Source organism: Lepidochelys kempii, chromosome 3 (genome assembly GCF_965140285.1).
Source record: "Lepidochelys kempii isolate rLepKem1 chromosome 3, rLepKem1.hap1, whole genome shotgun sequence".
In the NCBI taxonomy this organism is placed as follows: domain Eukaryota; kingdom Metazoa; phylum Chordata; order Testudines; family Cheloniidae; genus Lepidochelys; species Lepidochelys kempii.
In genome coordinates, this window is record NC_136382.1 from 91,258,924 (window position 1) to 91,286,046 (window position 27,123).

Consider the following 27,123-nt stretch of genomic DNA (forward strand, 5'->3'; position numbering starts at 1 on the left):
GAGATCGCGGAACCCATCAAGCGAGCTGCTGTATCGGCCATGTCTGACGTTGCCTGAAGGGCCGCTTTAGCCGCCATCGCCCCCTCGTCCACTAGAACCTTAAAGTCCTTTCTGTCCCGCTCCGGGAGGAGTGGTTCGAACTTTGGCAGGGACTCCCATAGATTAAAGTCATACCGGCTCAGCAAGGCCTGATGATTGGCCACCCTGAGCTTGAAACTTGACGAGGAATAAAATTTCCTACCAAAGGCGTCCAGTCTCCTGGCATCTTTGTTCTTGGGGGCTGGGTGCGGGCTGGCCCTGTCGCTCCCGGTGGTTCACCGATTACACCACCAGAGAGTTAGGTGCTGGGTGAGAATAGAGGTACTCGTGGTTCTTGGCTGGCATGAAGTACTTCCTCTCAGCCTTCTTGGAAATTGGGGCCAAGGAGGCGGGAGTTTGCCACAAGGTGTTGGAGATGTTGGTTACTCCTCGGTGGAGGGGAAGAGCCACGCAGCCCGGCATCGAGGAAGACCGTACATTAAAGAGGGAGTTGGACGGGCCCTCCATCTCCTCAGCCTGCAGCTGGAGGCTGGACGCCACCCACTTTAGCAGGTCTTGATGCACCCTGAAATCTTCCTGCGGGATAGAGAGGCCGTGTCTATGTTGAGGGCCCGCTGGAAGTGCTGCTCCGATACTCACTTGTCTCGGTGCCAATGCCCGCTACCGCACGGCGTGGAAAGACTCCTGCCTGGATGGTGTCAAACCGGGTAGTCTGGCTGGTGTCGAGGGTGGTAGACACGAGCTGCAAATTGACTGGTCACTGCGTGTCGAACAAGGCAGGGAGTGGTCCTCGGAGTGGAAGCTGTGCCATGCCGGGGAGGTCTGACGAGCACCCACAGGGTACCGGCAAGCTCAGAATGTCTCATGTGGCCTGTAGAGCATCCGCTCAGCACGAGTCGGAGGTTTTGGGCCCGGGGAGGGAGGGGATGGGACGAGGACCGAGGGCTGCCCAACAGGGGACCAGCCTCTCCCCTTTCCTTCTCTCAGCGCCGCTGCGAGGTGGAGCCCTTCCCCTGCTTCTTGGAGTGGGAGCGGTGCCGGCTGCTGGAGGGGGCTTTGCTGCGCACCAATGATGCGGTGCCAGGCACCAAGTCTGCTCGGTGTGCCAGAATTGGGGCCAGCGCTGATTCCATAAGGAGAGCGCGATGCCTGATGTCCCTCTCCTTCTTAGTTCGTGGCTTGAAGGACCGGCAGATCTTGCAGCATTCACTCACCTGAGTTTCGCCCAAGCAGCGGAGACACTCGGCATGTGGATCACTCCCTGGCATGGAATGGCGACAGGAGTCGCACAACTTGAAGCCTTGGGCACAGGGCATGCCCTGAGCCCACTCTAACAACTGAAAACTACTTTCTACGAGCTACTAACACTAGCTAAAGGTACCACTAAGATCAACTGGAAAGGCTGTAGCAGAGCTGGAGCAAACGCACCTTCACTGGCGGCAAGAAGGAACTGAAGGTGAGGGGAGTGCGCAGCTCCCCTTATAACACGATATAGAGGCGGTGCTCCGCCCATACAGGTACTGCTAAGGGAAAAACTTCCGGCACCGCTGCACGTGGCGAGCACGCACACCTACTGTGGAATACACATGAGCAATCACTCGAAGAAGAAGGGAGGATTATATATATTAGTTCCCCCTGGAAAGATATGAAGGACTGGTGGAGAAAATACGGGAAGGCAGGCTCATTAAGATAAGAAATATCAGAGTTCATCTTACATGCCCTGGTGGTGCTTGCATTGGTCGTTTCAGGTCATTACGACCCCGACATGCTCTAATAACAGTTTTGTGACGATGCAGGTGTATTTCTGCTTCTAGCTGGTTCCAAAGTTTATCATGAGCAGGACCCTTCATATCTCGACCTAGTAACTGAATCTGCTGGACCCTACAAAATGAGGAAGAAGAAAAAAAGTGTGTACAATACATCACAACTGAAAATTGAGGTATTCCAATACTCTCAATTTACCTGCTTTAGTGAACTGCAGTGTTGTAACTTGCACCCATGTGCTTGAACCAGCACAACTGCAACAGTGCTGAGCATGTACACACACAGCACTCACTGAAAGTTTCAGGACTGTAGATTGCTGTACATACCTACCTTACAGTATACATCACAGCTCCTTGAAGCAGGTGCATATGGCTTGTAAGGTGAGAGGTTTTGCTTAAATTAACTGTAACTGCAAGATTTTCCCTGTCTAGTGAAATCCTCTCTTTCCCTCAACCCCTCCAACTCTGGACCCTGCCTCAGAGGCCCAAACCCCCACTGAAGGCAACCATTTGGGATAGAAACCTCCAACCATTTCCGTGGGTATTGGGCAAAAAACATTGTCTGGCAACAGCTGGAACTGTAGTAACGGCAGAGAAAGAAATTGCCTGGTGTCCCCCTGCAATCCAAGAGGCCCAAATTGTTTCAGAAGGCAGCCTTAGAGTACTGTCTCAGTGGATGGACAGTGGGTGAAATCATACCAGAGGGGTACTCTGGCCAGAGGATAATTTAATATCCTTTTAAAATCAAAGAACTGGGAAAATAAAAAATAGACAAGGGGTAAAAAATAAAATGCAAAAAAAAGAACTAACGATTGCTTTGTATAGGGGCAGTTAGGGATAGTTTTAAACATTTTGAAAGATAAAAGGAACTAACAACGTGTCCCTATCATCACTCTCACTATTGATCATCTGTTCAATCCCCTTCCCACACCTTTCACTGGATTTTTGTCTTTTTAGATTTTAAGCTCTTTGAACTAGAGACAGTGTCTTTCTATATGCTTACACAGAGGTAAACAAAATGGGGTCCTGTCCCTGAGTGGAGCCTTTACGTTTACCACAATATAAATAAGCTGTGATTTTACATTTAATTTCCCTTTTTATTTTGGAATAAATATTGGTTCTTTAAACATACCTTTAGAATTAGGCTATTATTGAGGTAGTCACCTTAGGACATTCATGGAGCTAAGGAAAACAAATTTTTATTCTATGAGATGGAAGGGTTTCTTTTATCTCTCCCTGAAGAACAGACATTTGCTTTTCTTACATGGGGCAGGAACCTGACCTGAAATAGTCAGCTCAAGGCTGAGGCAGAAGTATGCATATTCCTAAAAGATGCTTCCAAGCTGCTGGTTATAGTTAGCAATGGACATAGTGAAAGTCTGGTTTATTTTCAATAGCAGGAGGAACAGAGGACCTAAGGTTAAACATATCCTAATCCTTCCATAATTCTGACTCTCATATACAATTATTTTTTATTATTTGTATTATTGTAGCCCTAGGATTCCAACTCATGGATCCCATTGTACTAGGCACCATATGAACAGAACAAAAAGATGGTAACTGCCCAAAATAGCAAAATTATCATGGTGTAGACCTGAAATTACTTGTACAAACCTTCCAGCTAGTTCTTTATCTAAGTATTTGGCTGCCAGTCTTGCCCCATAAACCTCTGCCTGAAGCACAGCTATGTGTCGACGCAGTGCCTCGTTTTCCTTCCTCAGTAACTTCACCTCGGCTTCAAGTTGAGCTTCTTTCACCTTTTCTTTCTTGTTGGCTTCGAGCTCTCTCTCCTAAAAAAAAGAAAAAGAAAAAGAAAAAAATTGGTTGTTTTTACTTAAGTTATTTCAGGAACAGTGCTAATTTAACATTTCTGCAAGTAAACATGCAATATCTGCAGCATTACATAATGCATTACTCCCTCTAGAAAGTATTGTGGTATTGAAGCTATAGTTCCTTTATTATAAAGACTCTTACAAAAGAGCCATAAAATTGTCTTCCATCGGGATTAACTTTCCTTACATCATAGGATTCTTTTCCTTTAAATAAAAGACATAGAGGAAGGTTTCAAAAGGCATAAATGGCAATTATGTGCTCAACTGTGGCGGGGAGAGGAGGGCAGGGATAGCTCAGTGGTTTGAGCATGGGCCTGCTAAACCCAGGGTCGTGAGTTCAATCCTTGAGGGGGCCATTTACGGATCTGGGGCAAAAACTGGGGATTAATCCTGATTTAAGCAGGGGGTTGGACTAGATGACCTTCTGATGTCCCTCCCAACCCTGATATTCTATGATTCTATGAAAGTAAGTAGAAGCCAGGCACCTAATTCCTATTTGTGCCTTTGAAAATCTCTCCCCTAAACACCACCAGTACTAAAGACGTCTAGACAAAACATTATGTAATATAGTCATCAATTTAAAACAAAAAATTAAAAATAAAATTAGTTATCACTTCATTAACAAATTAAGTCTTATAATCAAATTATCTGTATGCTATCAAATGTGTGGTAAATTTAAGAGGCAGTCAAGCAAGGCCTTTAAAATATATGCCAAATGCACATGGGTGACGATATCTATGTGACAATATCTCTGAAAAAAACTGGTTGTAATGCCTTGCTAGGGTTAAGACCTGCCTAGCTTTGGAAATTATTTGGAGTTTAATTTCCAATGGCAGTAATATGCTACATATTATTTTACTACTATTTGTTATTTATATTGCCATAGTACACAGGAGCCATAGCCATAGATTGGGACCCTACTGTGCTAGCACTCGACAAACACAGAACTAAAGTACAGTCCCTGCCCCAAGGAGTTTACAATCTAAGTAGAAGACAAGAGACAACAGATTTAGGCAGATGGGGAAATACAAGGAAACAAGGAGACAATATTGGTCAGGGTGACAGGACTGCTGGCGTACAGACCACTGCCTAACTGTTGTCCAGTTTTTTGTAGGCATTATGGCAAGGGAACTTTGAGGATGTTTATGGGGAGCGCTTTCCAAGCTTGTGGGGCAGTATGCAAGAAAGCACACAGTGCTTGTTTGAAAATTTAATAAGTGGGTGATGGAGGCTGGCATCATGGGCCAATCAGAGGTAGATGTCAACAACTCAATACCTAATGAAAGATGATAGGTAGGGTGGGGATTGACTGTGAAGGGCTTTGAAAGTGAGTACAAGCAGCTTATGTTTGATGCGATAGAGAAGGAGAGCCAGTGGAGGGATGCAAAGAGGAAAGTAACACGGTCAAAGCAATGGCCTAAGAAAATGATATTTGCAATGGATGAGTGGGGCAAGATTGTATTGGTCAAGACCAGAGAAAAGGATTTTGCAGTAATTGAGACAAGAGATGGTGAGAACTTTGGAAAGAGTTTTAACTGTGTTGATTGATACAAAAGGTCGGATCTTAAAGTGTTATGCAGAAAGAATTGGCAAGGTTTAGATATAGCCTGGATGTGAGGTCTTAGAGAGGTCCAACTCAAAGATGACACCCAGGTTATGGGCCTGAACGACAGGCAGGTTGTTGATGTAGTCCAGAGTGCTCAAGAGAAGAGATAGCAGGGTGGGTGGAGATTAGCATCTCTGTTTTAGTCATGTTGAGCTTGAGCTGAAGGGGAGACATACATGAGGAGATGTCAGAGAGACAGGCCACAATTTTAGCTTGGTCATAAGGAGACAGTCTGGGGTAGAGACAAACCATAGTTAAGTAGTAGCATAGAGATGGTAGTGAATTTGTGTTTGCAGATGAGATTACCCAGAGATAAGGTGTAGAGGGAGAAGAGAAGGGTCCAAGGACAGAACCTTGTCAAACCCTACAAAAAGTTAGTGAGTGGATAAGGAGGATTCTCCCACGGACATACTGAAGGAGCAATTAGAGAGGTAAGAGGAGAACCAGAAGAGGACAGAGCCACAGAAGCCAAGAGAGGACAAGATTTCAAGAAGAACATGGTCATCTGTGTCAGAGGCCGCTAACAGGTCAAGAAGGATGAAGACAGAATACTAGTTTTGAGCTGTAGTATTAGAGATTTTGTTGAGTGTGGATACAGTGGTATGCAAGAGGCAGAGCTGGACTGGATAGGGTCTAGGATGGAATTGACAAAGAGAGACCCCAGACAGATTGTAGACTATAAGCTCAATAAGCGTAGTGATAAAGGGAGAAGGGAAATTTGGTAGTAGTTGGAAAAGAAAGTGTGCTCAAGGGTGGGAGAAACTACAGCATATTTGTATTGTAAGGGGAAAGAGCCAGAGACAAGCAGAGGTTAAGTTGAAGAGTAAGGGAGAGGAGATCATGAGATGGGACGTGATGGGGCAAGTAGAAAGGTTAGAAGAAGAGAGCAGATAAGAAAATTCTGTCTCTATGATGAGGGGAAGGAGGCAAGAGTTGAAGGAAGGGAAGGCAAGTTGACGGGAGGGAGAGTGTCATATTATATTTTGTCAAATTTTCTCTTGGATGAAACAGGCAAGATCTTGTGGAGGCAGGGGGAGGGAAGAGTTTAAGGAGTGAGTCAAAGGTGACAGAAAGGCAGATGGGGTTGCAGGTATGTGATTCAATAAGTTTGAGAACTCAAGCTGTTTAGCAAGGAAGATGGCAAAACTGAAGGAGAAAAGAACAAATCAGTAGTGGAAGAAGTCAGATTGGTCATGGGATTTCCATCAAAGTTGCTCCACTGTGTAAGAGCAGGAAAGGAAGAAACGGATACTGAGGGTGATCCAGGGAAGGGGGCAGAAGGGTGAACCTTGTATGGGAGACAGGGGCAACAACCATATCAGTGGAAGAAATGGAGGAGAGCGAACAAGATGTCAGTGCTGATGAACTGGAAGCATGGAAAGACTGAGTGACAGAAAGTGAAGAGAAGGGCTGATGGGTGATGCTTAAAGACACCAGGTGATGGTCAGAGAGGGGAAATTTGGGAGAGAGAGCGCAGTGCTTAATGAAAACTAAGTCAAGCGAACAGCTCTTTTGGTGAGTGGGAGAGTTGAACCAGGACTGCAGGTCAAATGAAGGTTCAAAGGAAAGGAAACACGTAGCTAACGGGTCAAACAGATCATCAAAATGGAAGTTGAAGTCAACATGGATTAAGGCTATGTCTACATCTGGTTAAATTGGCACTGCTGCAATTGATGCAGCAGTGTCGTTTTAGCAGGACTGATGAAGACACGCTAAGTTGATGGGAGAATGCTCTCCTGTTGACATTTGTACTCCACCTTCCCGAAAGGTGTAAGCTATCTCGATGGGAGTCGGTTCATAGACACCACACTAAGTCCTAAGTTACGTCGACTTCAGTTACATAACCGAAGTAGTGTAACTTAGATTGACTTACAGCGTTAGTGTAGACCAGCCCTAAGTGTGGGAAATTGGGAGAACAGGAAGAGAGAGAGCCTGGACTTGAAATCAGACAGAAAGATTGCATGTCCAAACTGATCCACAAGTGCCAGCCTCACATAGATCACTTATTTCTCTTGAAAGAAAATTACCAACAGCTGAAAATTATGTACAGAGTTCTACATATTCTTACAGCAAAAGAAACTGTTGGTAGTGATACCATTTTCATTCACAATCAGTCAATTAAGATTGGATTTGGGGTAAACCTCCTCAATGGCTCTTCCAAAATATCATAAATGTGCCTATGGGTGTCTATAGCTTACACAAGCCTGTTAATAAAAACAGCAACAGCATAAAATTAAAAATAACTTGTCTGTCCATTGAGTAAAAAGAACTTTAAAGGTTTGTCATTCCCCTAACCTCTGTCTGTCCTTAGATTGTGAATTTCTTGATTCAGGGTATGTCTGTCTGTCTGTCTAGAAAACACCTAAGCATATAATGGGCACCAAACATATGGAATTAAAAAATAAAAATAAAAATCACCCCCCCACACTATTGTTATAAGTGACACCTAAACTTTACTGAAACATTAAAGACAAATATTTTTCTCAGTTTATTTACTTTGGACATTTGACAGCATTCCGTGTATACTTGGTGTCACTATTTCCTACGCATGGGCATGTTGTCAGTTTCGACTGCTGTTAATACGGATCTTTCACCCAGCAAGAGAGAGAAATAGCATTCTAAAACAACTTCTTTCAGGGGGACTCACAGACAAACATTGTACCTGAAACTACTTTTAAAAAGTGACTAGACTTCAAGTTGACAGTGTTCCTTTAAGACCACAGGCCCTTATCCTGAAAACTGCTCAACACAAAAGGATCGCTCATCATGCAAAGCCCTAATGAAACCAAAAAGGTCCATGCAAGGGTCCTCACTTGTGGAGCATCTTGCAGGATTGGTGCCTAAATGTGCAACTTTATGCACAGAATTCAGCAAAAAGACTGAGTTTTCCAGATATGAGGAGATCTACATTATTTAGTACGACAGACATTTATTTAATATGAGGCTGCTCCATTTTTAAACTTAAAAGAGTATCTTCTTATCCTGTATTTCTCCATTCCTCATGATTAAAACAATTATGAAAACTCAAATTACTGTAGAATACTCAATCTGAATGCAGAGAAAATATATAATTACCTTTCCCGAGACCCAGAGCACAGATATGGGCTGTAATTTGCTCAACTCTGATTGCTATTATTTTAGAGAATCACTTCAAGATGAAGGCACTTTATGATTACTTACAAATAATGAAAAAAATCACAGCAGAAAAGTAGAACAGTAAAAGGTTAGGGTCCACTACATTTACTACTATTTCCTTTGGTAATTTTTTACTGCAATACCTATATAAATTTCACTAAAACGTACATATTTTGTTGTCAGATATTTAAAATACAACTTGATATTAGCATCAATTACACTGGGTTGTAATTATCTGAACATACCCCGTATTGGAGTGGTAGGTAAGTGATCTCTTCGTGAAAAGTATTTGCCAATGTGTAACAGGTTGTTTTTGTCTTTTATCATTTTTCAGTGTGAGTTCATTTGAGAGCTTAGTGCTTGTTTGGTGTTACCTGCAGAGGCGGTGCTGGGGCATTTGATGCTCTGGATGAGGTACGCAGATCGTGATACGCATTTATAGGACCCTTGGATCTTGAAAGGTGTGTTGTAGAGCAGTGGGTCTCAGACTAGGGGCGCCACTTGTTCAGGGAAAGCCCCTGGTGGGCCGGGCCGGTTTGTTTACCTGCAGCGTCCGCAGGTTCGGCCGATCGCAACTCCCACTGGCCATGGTTCGCTGCTCCAGGCCAATGGGGGCTGTGGGAAGGGCGGCCAGCACATCCCTCAGCCCGTGCCGCTTCCCGCAGCCCATTGACCTAGAGCGGTGAACCGTGACCAGTGGGAGCTGCGATCGGCCAAACCTGCGGACATGGCAAGTAAACAAACCGGCCCGGCCCGCCAGGGGCCTTCCCTGAACAAGCAGCGCCCCTAGTCTGAGAACCACTGTTGTAGAAGGTATTGATCATCATAGCACTGAAAATACATCTTCAGGTTTTGCATCTATTGTTTTGGCAGAATCTGGTGCAGCTTTGAGTTGGTGTGTTCTAGTCTGTGGGGAGCTTGCTTCTGATGATGAGGTTGGGAGATTGTTTGAAGAGGGTTCAGGGAAGATTTCTTTCAGCATGTGGTCCCCATCAAATATTGGTTGTAAATGTTTGATGATACCCCATGCGCATTCCTGTATGGGGAAGAAAAATCCAAACAACTGCACCACCCTAGTTGTTACCTACTATCCCATCCTGGTACCAATAGAGTGTATCATCAGATAATTACAACCCAGTGTAATTGATGCTAATGTCAAGTTGTATTTTAAATATCTGAAAACAAAATAATTTTATAACTCTGCTGGACGCTAAAAACCATGGACTGAACTGACACCCCCATTTTATAGTTCATAACAATTTGTAACACACCTGCTGCCTACTAACCCTGCATTGTCCTATGAAACTAATCTCATCTAGGAAGTTAGACGGGTTTGGCCCAACCAGCTTCCAGCCACAGCTATTGTCATAGTGGTATGGCCATAGACAATTGTCAGAATGGTGAGCTTCCCATATGATGAAGATTAGTATATTTCTCATCTCCTAAATTGGCATGTTATGTAGTTGAATAAAGAGACTGTATTACACATTAGTACAGCATAGTACATATATTGGCCCCAATCCTTAAATATGACTGAGAAATGCATGGCACAGCTCAGGATGGGGAGGCAGAAAGGTAGTTTAAAGTCACCTTTGTGACCTTTGTATCATGACCTTCCTGATCCAGCTGGGTATATGCTGGGTTGATTCCCAGGTGCAAATTAGATCAACCTGGCACACAGTCACAGTCAGCCCAGGGTCAGAAGGACTGGAGGGGAGAAGAGGTGCAGAATACAGTGACAACAATTTTGGCTTAAAATTTCCTTTATGTCTCCCCATCCTGAGTTGTAGCATACACCCTCCCCAGCTTCACCAAAGAATTGAAGATACCGTATGCACTATGTGTACTTTTGGTATAATACGGGTTCTGCATTTAAAACAGATAAGTTAGGGAATAAGAATGGCCATACTGGGTCAGACCAATGGTCCATCTAGCCCAGTATCCTGTCTCTGACAGTGGCCAGTGCCAGGTGCTTCAGAGGGAACGAACAGAACAGGGGAATTTCAAGTGATCCATTCCTGTTTCCAGTCCTAGCTTCTGACAGTTGGAGGCTGGGGCTGTGTCCCTGACCATCCTGGCTAATAACCATTGACAGATCTATCCTCTAAATGTGAGGCATAATACTTGCTAGCCTTCCCATTCCAAAGGTCATATATTGGCCTGTAGGCTAGTCTAATTCACTTCCTCCCCATGGCCATTGGGCAATTACAGGAATTACCAGGGTGCAGGGATGCCCTAGCCACATCCCTTATAGGGCATGCCCTTGTTGTATTATGGCAATGTGACACTGCACTCCATATGATTTTATGAAAAATGCTAATGAGTGTGAATATAATGTAACTGGAATATGCTTCATGCAAAAGGTCTCTTGTAAGTATCATTATAAAACTTATAATCTACTGAGTGTGGTCATCCTATTTGTATGTATGTATCATTCTTGTATCAAACTAAAAATATAAAATATAACTCTGAGGGCCTATTGTAATTATGCAAAGTGTGGGCCATTAATGGTGGTTTGGAATCTTGATGGCTCCCATCAACCAGAACAATTGACTGTGGATAGCTCTGTTTGCTTGCAGGCCTTCCTGTGAGTCAGCCTGGGAGGAATGAAGGCTTGGGGTCTCACAGGACATGTGACCATGTCACCTGGTACTGAAATCCATCTTAAACCTGGTGCTTTTCCATTTAGAAGGGAGGGAGTGGGGACCCAGAGAGACAAAGAATTCCTGCCTTGTGCGAAGCTATATAAGGAGGTGAAACAGAACAAAGGGGGCGGCAATCATGAGAAATCCCCTGGCTACCACCTGAGCTGGAACAAGGGCTGTACCAGGGGAAAGGATTGTGCCCAGACTAGGAAGGCGTCCAGTCTGTGATAGAAGCTTATTGAAACATCTCTGAGGGTGAGATTTTATCTGTATTCAGTTTTCTTATTGTATTAGGTTTAGATTTGCATGTCTTACTATATTTTATTTTACTTGATAAGTCACTTTGTTCTGTCTGTTATTACTTGGAACCACTTAAATCCTACTTTTTGTATTTAATAAAATCACTTTTTATTGATTAATTAAGCCAAAGTATTTATTAATACCCGGGGGGTGGGGCGGGCAAAAATCTGTGCATATCTCTCTATCAGTGTTATAGAGGGTGAACAATTTATGAGTTTACCCTGCATAAGCTCTATACAGGGTAAAATGGATTTATTTGGGATTTTGACCCCATTGGGAGCTGGGCATCTCAGTGTTAGAGACAAGAACATGAACAAGGTCAGCTCCCAGACTACTGCACTGGGCAGCACAGCATGGGGAGGAGGTGACCAGCCTTCTGTGGAGAAGGAAGTGTTTCGGGACTATTTAGAAAAGCTGGACGAGCACAAGTCCATGGGGCTGGATGCGTTGCATCCGAGACTGCTAAAGGAGTTGGCAGATGTGATTGCAGAGCCACTGGCCATTATCTTTGAAAACTCATGGCGATTGGGGGAAGTCCCGGACGACTGGAAAAAGGCTAATGCAGTGCCCATCTTTAAAAAAAGGAAGGAGGAGGATCCTGGGAACCACAGGCCAGTCAGCCTCACCTCAGTCCCTGGAAAAATCATGGAGCAGGTCCTCAAGGAATCAATTCTGAAGCACTTAGAGGAGAGGAAAGTGATCAGGAACAGCCAGCATGGATTCACCAAGGGCAAGTCATGCCTGACTAATCTAATTGCCTTCTATGATGAGATAACTGGCTCTGTGGATGAGGGGAAAGCAGTGGACGTGTTGTTCCTTGACTTTAGCAAAGCTTTTGACATCATCTCCCACAGTATTCTTGCCAGCAAGTTAAAGAAGTATGAGCTGGATGAATGGACTATAAGGTGGATAGAAAACTGGCTAGATTGTCGGGCTCAACGGGTAGTGATCAATGGCTCCACGTCTAGTTGGCAGCCGGTATCAAGTGGAGTGCCCCAAGGGTCGGTCCTCGGGCCGGTTTTGTTCAATATCTTCATAAATGATCTGGAGGATGGTGTGGATTGCACCCTCAGCAAGTTTGTAGATGACACTAAACTGGGAGGAGAGGTAGATACGCTGGAGGGTAGGGATAGGAATCAGAGGGACCTAGACAAATTGGAGGATTGGGCCAAAAGAAATCTGATGAGGTTCAACAAGGACAAGTGCAGAGTCCTGCACTTAGGACGGAAGAACCCAATGCACCGCTACAGACTAGGGACCGAATGGCTCAGCAGCAGTTCTGCAGAAAAGGACCTAGGTGTTACAGTGGACGAGAAGCTAGCTATGAGTCAACAGTGTGCCCTTGTTGCCAAGAAGGCCAATGGCATTTTGGGATGTATAAGTAGGGGCATTGACAGCAGATCGAGGGACGTGATCGTTCCCCTCTATTCGGACACTGGTGAGGCCTCATCTGGAGTACTGTGTCCAGTTTTGGGCCCCACACTACAAGAAGGATGTGGAAAAATTGGAAAACGTCCAGCGGAGGGCAACAAAAATGATTAGGGGACTGGAACATGACTTATGAGAAGAGGCTGAGGGAACTGGGATTGTTTAGTCTGCGGAAGAGAAGAATGAGGGGGGATTTTGATAGCTGCTTTCAACTACCTGAAAGGGGGTTCCAAAGAAGACTGATCTAGACTGTTCTCAGTGATAGCAGATGACAGAACAAGGAGTAATGGTCTCAAGTTGCAGTGGGGGAAGAGTGGATATTAGGAAAAACTTTTTCACTAGGAGGGTGGTGAAACACTGGAATGCGTTACCTAGGGAGGTGGTGGAATCGCCTTCCTTAGAAGTTTTTAAGGTCAGGCATGGCAAAGCCCTGGCTGGCATGATTTAATTGGGGATTGGTCCTCCTTTGAGCAGGAGGTAGGACTAGATGACCTCCTGAGGTCCCTTCCGACACTGATATTCTATGATTAAGCTGCTTTCAGTTAAGCCTGCAGTTTGTGGGACATGGTTCAGACCTGGGTCTGTGTTTGTAGCCAGAAAGCATGTCTGGCACAACCAGGCAGGGTTCTGGAGTCCCAAATTGGCAGGGAAAGCAGGGGCAGAAGTAGTCTTGGCACATCAGTTGGCAGCCCCAAAGGGGTTTCTGTGACCCAACCCATCACAGGCAACTCTACCACAGGGGAGTGTAATATGCAAGCATGATCTTCATGTAGCCATCAGGCTGGCTTTAGGGTTCCTATGCACTACCAAGATGGCACAAAGGCACACCAACACTCCCAAAGATCTGAGCTAGTATATGTCCACTGATTACACAATTTATTCTCAATTTGTAGGATATCCCGTACATATAAAATGTCAGAAAGAGGCCACAGTTTAAGGCTTATGCATGAAGGAAGAGATTAAAGGTTGAACATTCAATCTTCACTCTACATTATTTCAAAAGCTTCTCTTTCTCACCCACAGAAGTTGGTCCAATGAAAGATATTACCTCACCCATCTTGTCTCTCCAGTATCCTGGGACTGACTCAGCTACAATACTGCACAGAGCTCTGCATTACCTGACGTTTTTGTTTAGTTTCTGAACCCTAACTTATACCAACGGTATTTTTTTGCATAGAGTTTCTTGGGGTCTTTTTGGTTTGGTTTTAGCTGAGAAAAGATTAAGAGCTTCCAGAATGTGTAATTTCCTTGATCCAGAGATTTTGGTTTGACAGCTCTTGAAAGAAGCTCCTAATTCCAACCTTTTGTGTCTCACCTACCACAAGCTAACTTTCTAAAGTGATCTAGAATTTTTAGATCAACTAAAAAACCAAATAGCAGAATTCTACTGTTCATGTGTGAAGTGATCCACTTTAAACGATCATAAGTGTAAAGCTATACCACTGATTTTCTTCAAATGTGGCTTATTCCTTATATTCTAATTAAATTTACAAAACAAATCAAGTCTGATGTTTCTAACTTGAGCCATTGTTCAGATATCCTTGTGAAATATTTCTTTCCAGAAGAAACAAGGAATAATGGAACTCAAACATAAGCAAAAAAATTTGCTCAAATTTTCCACCCCAAAATTTCTCCTCTGGCCTCTGTCAAAGGCTGGAAAATTACATTCCAGGACCAGTTAGTGAGACAAAGTTATACGCAATTGAAACAGGTGGGGTTAAAATGAAAGTTGGAACTGAACCTTAAACATACACAGTGCTATCCACTATCCATTCTTTAAGTCGCATTCTAACACTGTCCATTCTTTAAGTGGCATGTAAGAATATACGCTTACAATTGTTGGCACTAAAAGTTCACACACTGCATAAAACAACATTTACCATTACAACAGTGAATGATATTTCCTTACTGCTGTAAAAAAAAAAAAAAAATCTAACCACACATTACAGCAAATCATTAGAAAATGGCTAATTCTTAACATAAAATGTACTGAGTTAAGATGGCATGACAGGCTAGTGTCCTAATATGTAAGAATACCTCAGCCTTTTCCCAAATCAGTTATATTATGCCTATATAAGCAGATATTGCTTTCTAGTTTTTATATCATGACTAACATTCCTTAAAGCAGAAAAATTATGCTTAATACAGACAACATTAAAATACAAAGTTTTACTCAAGAATAACAGATCTCTATTACTTAATGATTTTTCAATAGATAAAAACAAATTTTTAATAGTAGCTATATGGTCCATAATTCTATGAAAATAGTGACATTATTTAAAAATCTTTAAGTCTATCACTTGCAAAGTTTAAGAGGTGAAAGTCTCAAGTCTGAATCACTACCAAACACCTCCATATAAGTACTACTAAGCTTACATATCTAGGGACCATAGGACTGTTAATAAATAGGAAAGTTACATTAAAAACAACACACTCACAAAAAGGGAATTGAGGAGAGGGGGGAATGTATGAAAACTGACATCTTACCAGAGAAAATTGATAATGTACAAAAATTATTGCTCATAACATGCTGAATATTGTTATTTTTAAATAAATACTTAAACAGTTTCAGATTTTGTTTCTGTGTAGCAAGATCAGACAACCTTCAGAATTTCATAAGTTACCAGACCATATCATCCCAAAACAGTTGCAGAAACCAGAAATATAAACAAATACAGACATGCACAGGCTTGGGATAACAGGCACCAAAACTAAAAATTGTCAACAATATCAGATATGTGGCCAACCAGCGGGGAAGAAAGCCAGCCAGATCTGTTTTTCTAGTCTCAGAGGCCAATATGTATACTGCCACACAAAACAAAAGCACTGACTTAAATACAGATGAAGGCAACTAGCATACTTACCAACTCATCCACAGAAAGGATAGACTTAAGAAAGAAGAAAACAGTTCCATAATCAGAAAAACTGACAAACACTGGCAAAGTGAACTTCTAGAAAATGCCATAAAATAAATGCAAATATCAGTCTTATTCTGTCAGAACACTACTAATGAAATGTACTAGGTTTATTAATAAAGGACACAAAAATAAGTATGGTATTAAACAAAAAAGCCTATGTTGTACCAATTTCTGCATCAAAGTATGCATTGTAAGGAATAAATCATTAAAATTCTTAACTTTGTTAGAAAATTACATACATTAATTTCCTTATGAAACATAAGTATTGCAAAGATCTACAAAATCTTGAAATAAGTAAGATTGCTATAAAGATTTCCAGATTTTGTTGGGGAAGAGATCATTGCTTTTCAAAGAACAATAAAATACAGATTTGCTTCTAAGCCTTTTTGAACCTAAACTAAGGGTTTTACCTGACAGTTAAATTATAATTCAGATTTACATAGCATCATAAAATACTTTTCAAGCTATATACTACACATCTGGTATTCAGCCACTTATGGGACGTATGTACATAAGCAGCAAAAAAATATATATAATGCGCTGCAAAACAGGAGCAGGAGATACATTTTTGACCAAAGTCACTTTGGTCAAACTCTTATAAACTCTTACAAAAAGTACCAAAAGAGCTTTCATGTCCATGCAGCACAGACTGGATGTTAAAAAAAAGAGATCGTATCTGAAAGATGTTTGTAGAGTAAACTGCATGTAGTCAACTGTTGAGCAACCTTGAATGTTTAGGTTTCAGAGTAACAGCCGTGTTAGTCTGTATTCGCAAAAAGAAAAGGAGTACTTGTGGCACCTTAGAGACTAACCAATTTATTTGAGCATAAGCTTTCGTGAGCTACAGCTCACTTCATCGGATGCATACTGTGGAAACTGCAGAAGACATTATATACACAGATTATATACACCTGGATTGGTGCTGGAAATGGCCCAACCTGATTATCATACACATTGTAAGGAGAGTGATCACTTTAGATAAGCTGTTACCAGCAGGAGAGTGGGGTGGGAGGAGGTATTGTTTCATGGTCTCTGTGTATATAATGTCTTCTGCAGTTTCCACAGTATGCATCCGATGAAGTGAGCTGTAGCTCACGAAAGCTTATGCTCAAATAAATTGGTTAGTCTCTAAGGTGCTACAAGTACTCCTTTTCTTTTTTCTTGAAAGTTTAAATATGTTTTAATTCACCAATGTTTTGCATAACTTGGAGTTTGTCAAATATGCATTAATAGTAAACTGCATATCAACCTTCCCACATGCTCTAGTAAGAGAAGTTGTATACTGGGCAGAGAGGGAGGGAGGTTAACATATGCAGCATTATATTTTTCAGTAACACGTTGACACGGTCTCCCTTCAAAATACCTCCCCATGGCAGATTCAGACTGATAGAAGGTCACCACTAAAGCTCTTTTTAGCCTAAAACTCAGATTTTCAATTTTTGTTGTCATCTAAGTAGCTCCAATTTTGCTTGCTCAAGCTCTTCAGCCTTTGTAGTTTCTAGATCTAAAACAGTTTAAAGGACAGTTTCTCTCCACTAAAATTCTATGAAATCCCAGAAGACAGAGTAAAGCAAATTCAAAAGATAAGCCTTGTGGTTTATAAGAAAGGGGAAGAGGCAAGGCACCATACTGAATTAAAGACAAAATGTCAGCCTAGATTTTTAATGAGTACAATTTCAACATAGATAAATCCTGAAGCTTGTCTATTTAAAAAAAAAACTACCTGAACCAAATGGAAAAATATTATAGTTCTGTGCTAAAGCCACAAAAATGTCTGTCTTTAAAGTTAAAACTAAGGAGTAAACTTTCCCCATATTGTTTAGGGATTTATCTACGTTGAAACTGTACTCATTAAAAATCTAGGCGTATCTTTTGAGTTTGCTTTACTCTGTCTTCGGGATTTCTGTATTTTAATACACATTAAGGTAACAGGAAAACTTTCCATATACGTTGAGGCTTCACAACTTGAACTTGGTAGAGAAACAATCTTCAACATGGTCATAGACAAACATGGCTTAAGAGCTGTAAGAATTATAAAGTGAGAAAACAATGTTCAGAAACCAGGTCAGAGTCCTGCAACTCAGATAGCCTATACAGAATGATTTTTATTTTATTTATTAAAATTCTGTTCATGCTGTACCCTGAAACCATGCTAGCTGTGATTAGTAATGAGAAAGAATGTTTCTTGTTTAGATCACCAGTTAAAAACCAGAGAACGCTAACAGAAAAAAAAAATGGCTGTTTGGTGGCATTTGTCAAATAGTTCCTCAAAATGTGTTTTACAAATCACCAGTGGTGAATTGAGTCTTTCCTGATGATCTGTTGAATTAAACAATAAGACTGAGATGGGAGGTGGCCCAGTTTGGAAATACGAAAAAAGGAGGACCACTGAAAAAGTTTCAGTCTTATCTCTAGTAGTTACTGTTAGGATATAGATATTCAGGCCTGTCTGCAAAGGCCTGTACTCTAAGAATTTAGGTGTATTCTTATCACTTGGCTAGTGATAGAGGTATAAAAGAGAGAATCAAAATCACTGTCTGCTGGTGTAAGGGCCTTCTCTTACTGTGACAGTCTGAGGCCCTGTTCTTAGGCTAAGGCCTTTGGCTAAGCAGCAGAGGCAGCCATAAGCTGGGAAGCGAATGGTCACATCCTCACATTCCAAACTAGTCACATTGAAATTAGGCTATTGGGCTGTTAGGCACTATCAGGACAGGATTGTATTCCTATCACCTCCAGAGAAAGGGAAGTGCCTAGAAAATGTAAAAGGAAACTTAGTTTGATAGCATCCTGTCTGGCAAGAACTCACTTATCAATAGCTGGGATGTGAAATCCTCACTTCTGTATTGTTTTGTCATTATAGTTCCCACTTTGCTGTTGTTTGTCTGTATAATCTCTGTCTGGTTCTGTGATTGTTCCTGTCTGCTGTATAATTAATTTTGCTGGGTGTAAACTAATTGAGGTGGTGGGATATAATTGGTTACATAATCATGTTACAATATGTTAGGATTGGTTAGTTAAATTTCAGGAGAATGATTGGTTAAGGTATAGCTAAGCAGAACTCAAGTTTTACTATATAATCTGTAGTCAATGAGGAAGTGACTGGGTGTGGGTGTGGGTGGGGGTGGGCATGGGGGTGTGTGAGATGGGAACAGGGAATGGGGGTAAGAAAATTGGAATCATGTTTTGCTAAAGGGGGAGATGGGAACAGGGAATGGGGGTAAGAAAATTGGAATCATGTTTTGCTAAAGGGGGAAATGGGAATAGGGAATGGGAGTAAGGAAGTTGGAATCATGTTTGGCTAAGGGCAGGAATGGGAACAGGGACACAGGTGTAAGGCTCTGTGGTGTCAGAGCTGGGAAGGAGGATACTAAGGAAGGAAACTGGAATCATGCTTGCTGGAAGTTCACCCCAATAAACATCGAATTGTTTGCACCTTTGGACTTCGGGTATTGTTGCTCTCTGTTCATGTGAGAAGGACCAGGGAAGTAAGTGGGTGAAGGAATAAGCCCCCTAACAGTTACCCACACCACAAAAAAAAAAATCCCACTACCCTAGAGTGGAGTGGAGAGGGAGGGAGAGGAATGGGTGTCTCCTCTTTTTCACAATGCAAAAAGAAGCCCTGGTTATTTTTTGTAAGATATGCTTATTTTTCACATTAGACGTTCAAAGATCTTTTCTACCCCAGGAAAACTCTTCAATTAAGAAAACTGCCTATCAACTTCTCTTCATTCTCCACAGAAAACCTTCACAAAAAATTAATATTTCCAATATTTCAAAAGTTAAAACACCAACTCTCAGAGCTTATTTATATTACAAAAACAAAAAAGCACAATCTTAATTTTTTCCCACTACAGAACTTTAATACAATTTCTTTGAAATTATTACATACGTATTTCAAAGCAAACAGCCTACAACCCTGAATGTTGATAGACATCTGTTTGGGACTCCTCTGTTTCTCTCTACTGTACTTTTCCAGCTATAGTAGGTTACTAACTCATCATTTTAGCAGTCTCCAAAAGAAATAGTATAAGAAATTTAGGTAACATATACTTGTTTATTTTAAAACCGGTGTTCAAGTAAGTTTGTGCCAGCAACATTAACATTTCACCACTTACACAGTCAATAAAAAAGTGTAGTTTGAACTTTTTCCTTTAATCTATGATACTCACCAATTTTGCTTTAATTGCCCCAGAATCAACACTCTGGCCAGTTTTGGCATGCAACTGAAGTTGAACGGCATGGAGTTGCAAAAGCTGATCATGCACCTCTTTTTCCAATACTACTTTCTCAGCCTGAGTTTCTGTCAGTTCAGATTTCAGATCCACCAGCTGCGCCTGGAAGATATCAGGAGTCCAACAATGAGTGCAATTATTAAAATTTTGTTTCTCATTATTATAAAATGGAGTCACATTCTACACTATAAAGGTTTCAGATGCACAGGTAAAATAAAGATGGAATTGGATTCTTTCCATGAGTCTCTCATACCCCTCTAAGGATTCCTTCATTTACAACATATTTTCTTCTCTAACTCCCAGCACACAAACACAACCACTCTTCTGAAAAGTGAATGGAACTTCCTTCATAATCCATTACAGGTTAACAACAAAGAAAATGAAGCCTCTGCATAAATTCCTATATAGACTCCCATGAATTAAAAGCACATATCCACAGAGATCTTAGTAAGACTACACAGATTTCTTCTGACACTGAAAATTTCGAATTATAGGACGAATCATAGCCTCCCTACCTTCAACAGAAAATATCTGTTGACAGGGCAAGCCAGAATTTGCCCTAAATGCCAAGAAAACCCGAGTAATTTTTAAAAACTTGTTTTAGGATGAATAGGCTTCTACAAAAGAAATCTACTTCTACAATCAAGTGGTTTTTAAAATCCTTTTCTAAATAAAAAGTTTGTGATTTATTTGCAAAACCATATCACTCTCTCTAATAAAGGCATTATTGATGTCTCTGTTTTAAATACTCTACTCTCAAACAGAAAAAATAATAGTTGAAAAGATGTTTAAAAGACACCATCAATACTCAAGGTGATGTACTACTAAGCAGATTTCTTTTTTAAGGTCTTAACATCAAAGAGCCCAATATAGCTACCCTCACAATTTTGCCATAGACCTAGAGAAGCAGGGTTGGGCTTTACCTCAGTGACATTTGCCTACACCATACTCCTTTTTAATGTATCCTAACTACTAACGTAATAAAATGTATGTTTAAAATATTCTTTTGCATTTTAACTCTAAGACTGAAGTCCTATTTATTCAAAAACAGGTAAATCATAAATAGTAAAAACTTCATATATTGCTCCACCACTGTCCAGCCACAAATGCTGCACTTGATCTATAAAATACAATTCTAACAGCATGAGGTTAGTTCATACAATCTATTAAATCCTTGGCTTCTCTGTTCAGATTGCCAATCAGTAAGAATTGTGGCTATTGGTTCTGTGATGTGGACATAAGTCCTTTGGGAACCATACTGAGAGCAAACTCATTCACATATGCCAAACACACAATCTATTTTTTAAAGTATAAAAACAAATAAATAAATGGAGCTGCTCTAATACACACATGAGATAAAGTGAAGAGAGAAGGAAGTAACCTATTCACATACACATGATAAATTCATAATTCCATCTCACATTTTACAGTATCACAAACATAAGTATTCAGACCCAAGGGTGACACACAGAAGGTAATATAACTGGTGGCATATCACAAATACTGTACTGAAAATAAAAAAATCCTAAACCTTTAGTCCGTCATACAATCATACGCTTTTAAGAAAGCTGACCACAAATCTCTAAACTCATCTAAATAATTTCACTGATATGTCACCTTTTTCAGATCAGGCAGCCTACTTAATTCTAAGAATCAAAATAATATATCCAATAGATAAACTGATTTCCAATACTGTAAGATATTTCCACTCCAACAAGGAATGATGGCAGTTTATTATAGTGAAGTGGCTGCACCACTACAGTTAAGTTGTGTCAACAACTTCTATTTAAAGGTTGACCTTTCGAAGCTAAAATCAACATGGTAAGTCAGATCCCTTTGAAATTTAGTGTGCATCAGGAGGGTGCCGGATAGGGTTAGTGACCCACATTTGGGGTCAACTTAGCCAACTCCCCAGAAACAATACCATGTGTACAATTTAATAACCACTTCATAGCCATTTACAACTGTCACGGTTCCTCCCCCACTCTGAACTCTAGGGTACAGATGTGGGGACCTGCATGAAAAACCTCCTAAGCTTATCTTTACCAGCTTAGGTCAAAACTTCCCCAAGGTACAAAATATTACACCTTGGACTGGCCGCTACCACCACCAAACTAATACTGGTTACTGGGGAAGAGCTGTTTGGACGCGTCCTTCCCCCCAAAATACTTCCCAAAACCTTGCACCCCACTTCCTGGACAAGGTTTGGTAAAAAGCCTCACCAATTTGCCTAGGTGACTACAGATCCAGACCCTTGGATCTTAAGAACAATGAACAATCCTCCCAACACTTGCACCCCGCCTTTCCTGGGAAATGTTGGATAAAAAGCCTCACCAATTTGCATAGGTGACCACAGACCCAAACCCTTGGATCTGAGAACAATGAAAAAGCATTCAGTGTTTTACAAGAAGACTTTTAATAAAAAATAGAAGTAAATAGAAATAAAGAAATTCCCCCTGTAAAATCAGGATGGTAGATATCTTACAGGGTAATTAGATTCAAAAACATAGAGAACTCCTCTAGGCAAAACCTTAAGTTACAAAAAAGATACACAGACAGAAATAGTTATTCTATTCAGCACAATTCTTTTCTCAGCCATTTAAAGAAATCATAATCTAACACATACCTAGCTAGATTACTTACTAAAAGTTCTAAGACTCCATTCCTGTTCTGTCCCTGGCAAGCGCAGCATACAGACAGACACAGACCCTTTGTTTCTCTCCCTCCTCCCAGCTTTTGAAAGTATCTTGTCTCCTCATTGGTCATTTTGGTCAGGTGCCAGCGAGGTTACCTTTAGCTTCTTAACCCTTTACAGGTGAGAGGAGCTTTCCCCTGGCCAGGAGGGATTTCAAAGGGGTTTACCCTTCCCTTTATATTTATGACACGCCCCCCAAATCTCAGCTAAGGTGAAACACTGGCTGGGATTTCTTCCTGGAGCTCTAGGAAAACAGAGTTAATAAGACACATGCATCTCTAAATATACTACCAAGTACATAAAGACCAGCAATATTTTCCACATCTCAAGGACGATTTTAACCAGTTGATTCTGGGAAACTTTCACGGGAGAGTGCATCAGCCACTTTGTTAGAAGCTCCTGAGATGTGTTGGATGTCGAAATCAAAATCTTGGAGAGCTAAACTCCACCGAAGAAGTTTTTTGTTAGTTTCTTTGACGGTGTGAAGCCACTTTAGTGCAGCATGGTCGGTTTGCAGGTGGAAACGCCGTCCCCAAACATATGGGCGTAGCTTTTCCAGAGCGTAGACAATGGCATAACATTCTTTTTCAGTGACTGACCAGTTGCTTTCCCTCTCAGACAGTTTTTTGCTGAGAAACACTACAGGGTGGAATTCTTGATCAGGTCCTTTCTGCATTAAAACTGCTCCCACACCACGCTCGGATGCATCTGTGGTTACTAGGAACGGTTTGTCAAAGTCTGGGGCCCTTAGTACAGGGTCAGACATGAGTGTCGCTTTAAGCTTGTTAAAGGCCTTCTGACACTTTCCGGTCCACTGAACAGCATTTGGCTGTTTCTTTTTGGTTAGGTCTGTCAGTGGGGCAGCGATTTGGCTGTAGTGCGGTACAAAACGTCTGTAATAACCGGCCAAGCCTAAGAAGGATTGAACCTGTTTCTTTGACTTTGGGACAGGCCACTTTTGGATAGCATCCACTTTGGCCTGTAGGGGGCTGATAGTTCCTTGACCCACCTGGTGTCCAAGGTAAGTCACTCTGTTTAGGCCTATTTGACACTTCTTAGCCTTAACAGTTAGTCCTGCCTCCCTTATGCGCTCAAGGACTTTTTGTAGATGTTCCAGGTGGTCTGCCCAGGAATCCGAAAATATGGCCACATCGTCAAGGTAGGCGACTGCATATTCTCCTAATCCCGCTAGGAGACCATCTACAAGTCTTTGGAAAGTGGCGGGTGCATTTCGCAGCCCGAAAGGGAGTACATTAAATTCATACAGCCTGAGATGTGTGATGAAGGCTGACCTTTCCTTGGCAGATTCATCTAGCGGTACCTGCCAGTACCCCTTGGTTAAGTCCAAGGTAGAGATGAACTGGGCCCGTCCCAGTTTCTCTAATAGTTCATCTGTGCGTGGCATGGGATAGTTGTCTGGGCGAGTTACAGCATTTAGCTTACGGTAGTCCACGCAAAAACGTATTTCCCCATCTGGTTTGGGAACTAGAACCACTGGAGATGCCCATGCACTTTCAGAGGGGCGGATTACACCCATCTGTAACATATCCTGGATCTCCCGTTCTATAGCAGTTTTAGCTTGAGGAGACACCCGGTAAGGTTGGACCCTAATTGGGTGAGCATTACCTGTGTCAATGGAGTGGTATGCCTGTTCAGTCAGTCCTGGGGTGGCTGAGAACGTTGGCGCGTAGCTAGTGCACAGCTCCTGGATCTGCTGTCGCTGCATACGCCCAAGGGTCATGGAGAGGTTCACCTCTTCCACACCACCAGCACATTTCCCTTCGTAGTAGACACCTTCAGGCCACTCAGCGTCGTCTCCTCCCTGGGCTGTAAACTGACAAACCTTTAATTCTCTGGAATAAAAGGGCTTTAGAGAATTAATATGGTACACCTTAGGCTTTCGGTTGGAGGTGGGGAATGCTATGAGATAATTAACGGCTCCCAGGCGCTCCTGGACCGTGAATGGCCCTTCCCACGATGCTTCCATTTTATGGGCCTGGAGCGCCTTTAAGACCATGACCTGGTCTCCTACTTTGAAGGAACGCTCTCTGGCATGTTTATCATACCAGGCTTTTTGCTCTTTTTGAGCATCCTGTAAGTTTTCTCTAGCAAGGGCTAAAGAGGTTCGGAGGGTGTTTTGTAGGTTGGTTACAAAGTCCAGAATGTTAGTTCCTGGAGAAGGTGTAAATCCCTCCCATTGCTGCTTCACCAACTGCAATGGCCCCTTAACCTCACGGCCATATACAAGTTCAAATGGGGAAAACCCTAAACTGGGATGTGGTACAGCTCTGTAGGCAAAGAGCAACTGCTGCAATACTAGGTCCCAATCATTGGAGTGCTCATTTACGAATTTACATATCATGGCCCCCAAAGTTCCATTAAACTTCTCCACCATGCCATTTGTTTGATGATGGTAAGGAGTGGCAACCAAGTGATTTACCCCATGAGCTTCCCAAAGGTTTTTCATAGTTCCTGCCAGGAAATTAGTCCCTGCATCTGTGAGGATGTCGGAGGGCCAACCTACCCTGGCAAAAATGTCTGCTAGTGCCTGGCACACACTTTTAGCCCTGGTGTTGCTTAGAGCTACTGCTTCCGGCCATCGGGTGGCAAAATCCATGAAAGTCAGTATGTACTGCTTTCCTCTGGGTGTCTTTTTCGGAAAAGGACCCAGAATATCCACAGCTACTCGCTGAAATGGAACTTCAATGATGGGGAGTGGCTGGAGAGGAGCTTTGACCTGGTCTTGGGGTTTTCCCACTCTTTGGCACACCTCACAAGACTGGACATAGGTAGAAACATCCTTGCCCATTCCCTCCCAGTGGAATGACCCCCCCAAACGGTCTTTGGTCCTGTTCACCCCAGCATGGCCACTAGGGTGATCATGGGCTAAGCTCAAGAGCTTGGCCCGGTATTTAGTTGGAACTACCAACTGTCTCTGAGGATGCCAGTCTTCCTGGTGTCCCCCAGAAAGAGTTTCCTTGTATAAAAGTCCTCTTTCTACAACAAACCTGGATCGATTAGAAGAGCTGAGAGGCGGTGGGTTGCTCTGTGCCGCCGTCCACGCTCTCTGGAGGCTTTCATCTGCTTCCTGTTCGGTCTGGAACTGTTCCCTTGATGCTGGAGACATCAGTTCCTCATTGGATTGGGGACATAGGCTTGGTCCCTCTGGAAGCGATATAGGGGATGGAGCTGTTTCTGTTGACTGTGAACCGCTCTCCGCTGGTGCACTATGTTGGGATTCAGGCTCCGGCTGAGCCTCTTGTGTAGGGTTATCGGCTGCTGCCAGTTCAGGTTCGGTGGGGCCCTCTGGTGTTGAGGTTGCAAGTACTGGATTCAGTGCTGGCACGGGGTCTGGTGTTGGTTGTTTGGCTGGTTCCGGTTCTGGGACTGGTTCCGTCTGGGTCTCTGGGACTGGATCCACTACTGCTGTTGCAGACATTGGCCTGGGGTCCGGGTCCATCACCTCTGACCGGGCCCTGATAGAAGTTTCCGGAACAGAGCTAGGCCTCACGGCTTGTTTAGCCTGGCTGCGGGTGACCATTCCCACCCTCTTGGCCTGCTTCACATGATTGGCCAAGTCTTCCCCCAACAGCATGGGGATGGGATAATCATCATAGACTGCAAAAGTCCACATTCCTGACCAGCCCTTGTACTGGATAGGCAACTTGGCTGTAGGCAAATTGAAAGAGTTGGACTTGAAGGGTTGAATCGTCACTTGGATCTCTGGGTTGATTAAATTGGGGTCCACTAAGGAAGCATGGATAGCTGACACTTGTGCTCCGGTGTCCCTCCACGCGGTGACCTTCTTCCTGCCCACACTCACAGTTTCCCTCCGCTCCAAGGGTATCTGGGAGGTATCTGGGCCTGTGGACCTCTGGTGTGATTCCGGTGCAATGAACTGTAATCTGTTGGGGTTCTTGGGGCAGTTGGCCTTTACATGCCCCAGCTCGTTACATTTAAAACATCGTCCAGCTGACGGGTCACCGGGGCGAGGTGGGTTGCTGGAGAACGGGGTGGTGGGACGATAAGGGGTCTGGAGGGTTCTTTGGGAGGTAGGTGGGGCTTTGGGCGGCCCCCGGTAATAGGGTGTGGTCTGGGGTGGTCCCTTCTGGTCTCCGCTCCAACTGCGACCAGTTTTCTTCTTCTCTGCCACCTCCACCCATCTGGCTCCAATCTCTCCTGCCTCGATTACAGTTTTGGGTTTCCCATCTAGGATGTATCTTTCTATTTCCTCAGGAACACCCTCTAAGAATTGTTCCATTTGCATTAGGAAGGGCAAATTTACTGGAGATTCAACACTTGCTCCTGATACCCAGGCATCCCAATGTTTCACAATGTGGTAGGCATGTCGGGTAAATGACATGTCTGGTTTCCACCTTAGGGCTCGGAACCTCCGACGAGACTGCTCGGGTGTTATCCCCATTCTGACTCTCGCCTTGGATTTAAACAGTTCATACTTGTTCATATGTTCTTTAGGCATTTCAGCTGCCACCTCAGCTAAGGGTCCACTGAGCTGCGGCCTCAGCTCTA

General features: G+C 42.7%; 1 protein-coding gene across 5 annotated transcripts in view; it reads right to left on the minus strand.

Moving 5' to 3' along the window:
- Positions 1-27,123, minus strand: part of GOPC (golgi associated PDZ and coiled-coil motif containing) — a 66,633-nt gene that overhangs the window by 16,011 nt on the left and 23,499 nt on the right. For 2 of the 5 annotated variants that reach the window (XM_073337143.1, XM_073337147.2), the window contains exons 2-5: positions 19,836-20,000; positions 15,613-15,636; positions 3,417-3,592; positions 1,755-1,920 (exon numbers count right to left, since the gene is read on the minus strand). In XM_073337143.1, the coding sequence (XP_073193244.1) occupies positions 1,755-1,920; positions 3,417-3,592; positions 15,613-15,636; positions 19,836-20,000 (531 nt within the window). Of the gene's footprint in view, positions 1-1,754; positions 1,921-3,416; positions 3,593-15,612; positions 15,637-19,835; positions 20,001-24,219; positions 27,066-27,123 lie in introns of those variants that run through there. The other 3 variants (XM_073337144.1, XM_078852176.1, XM_073337142.2) reach the window with 3 other exon arrangements.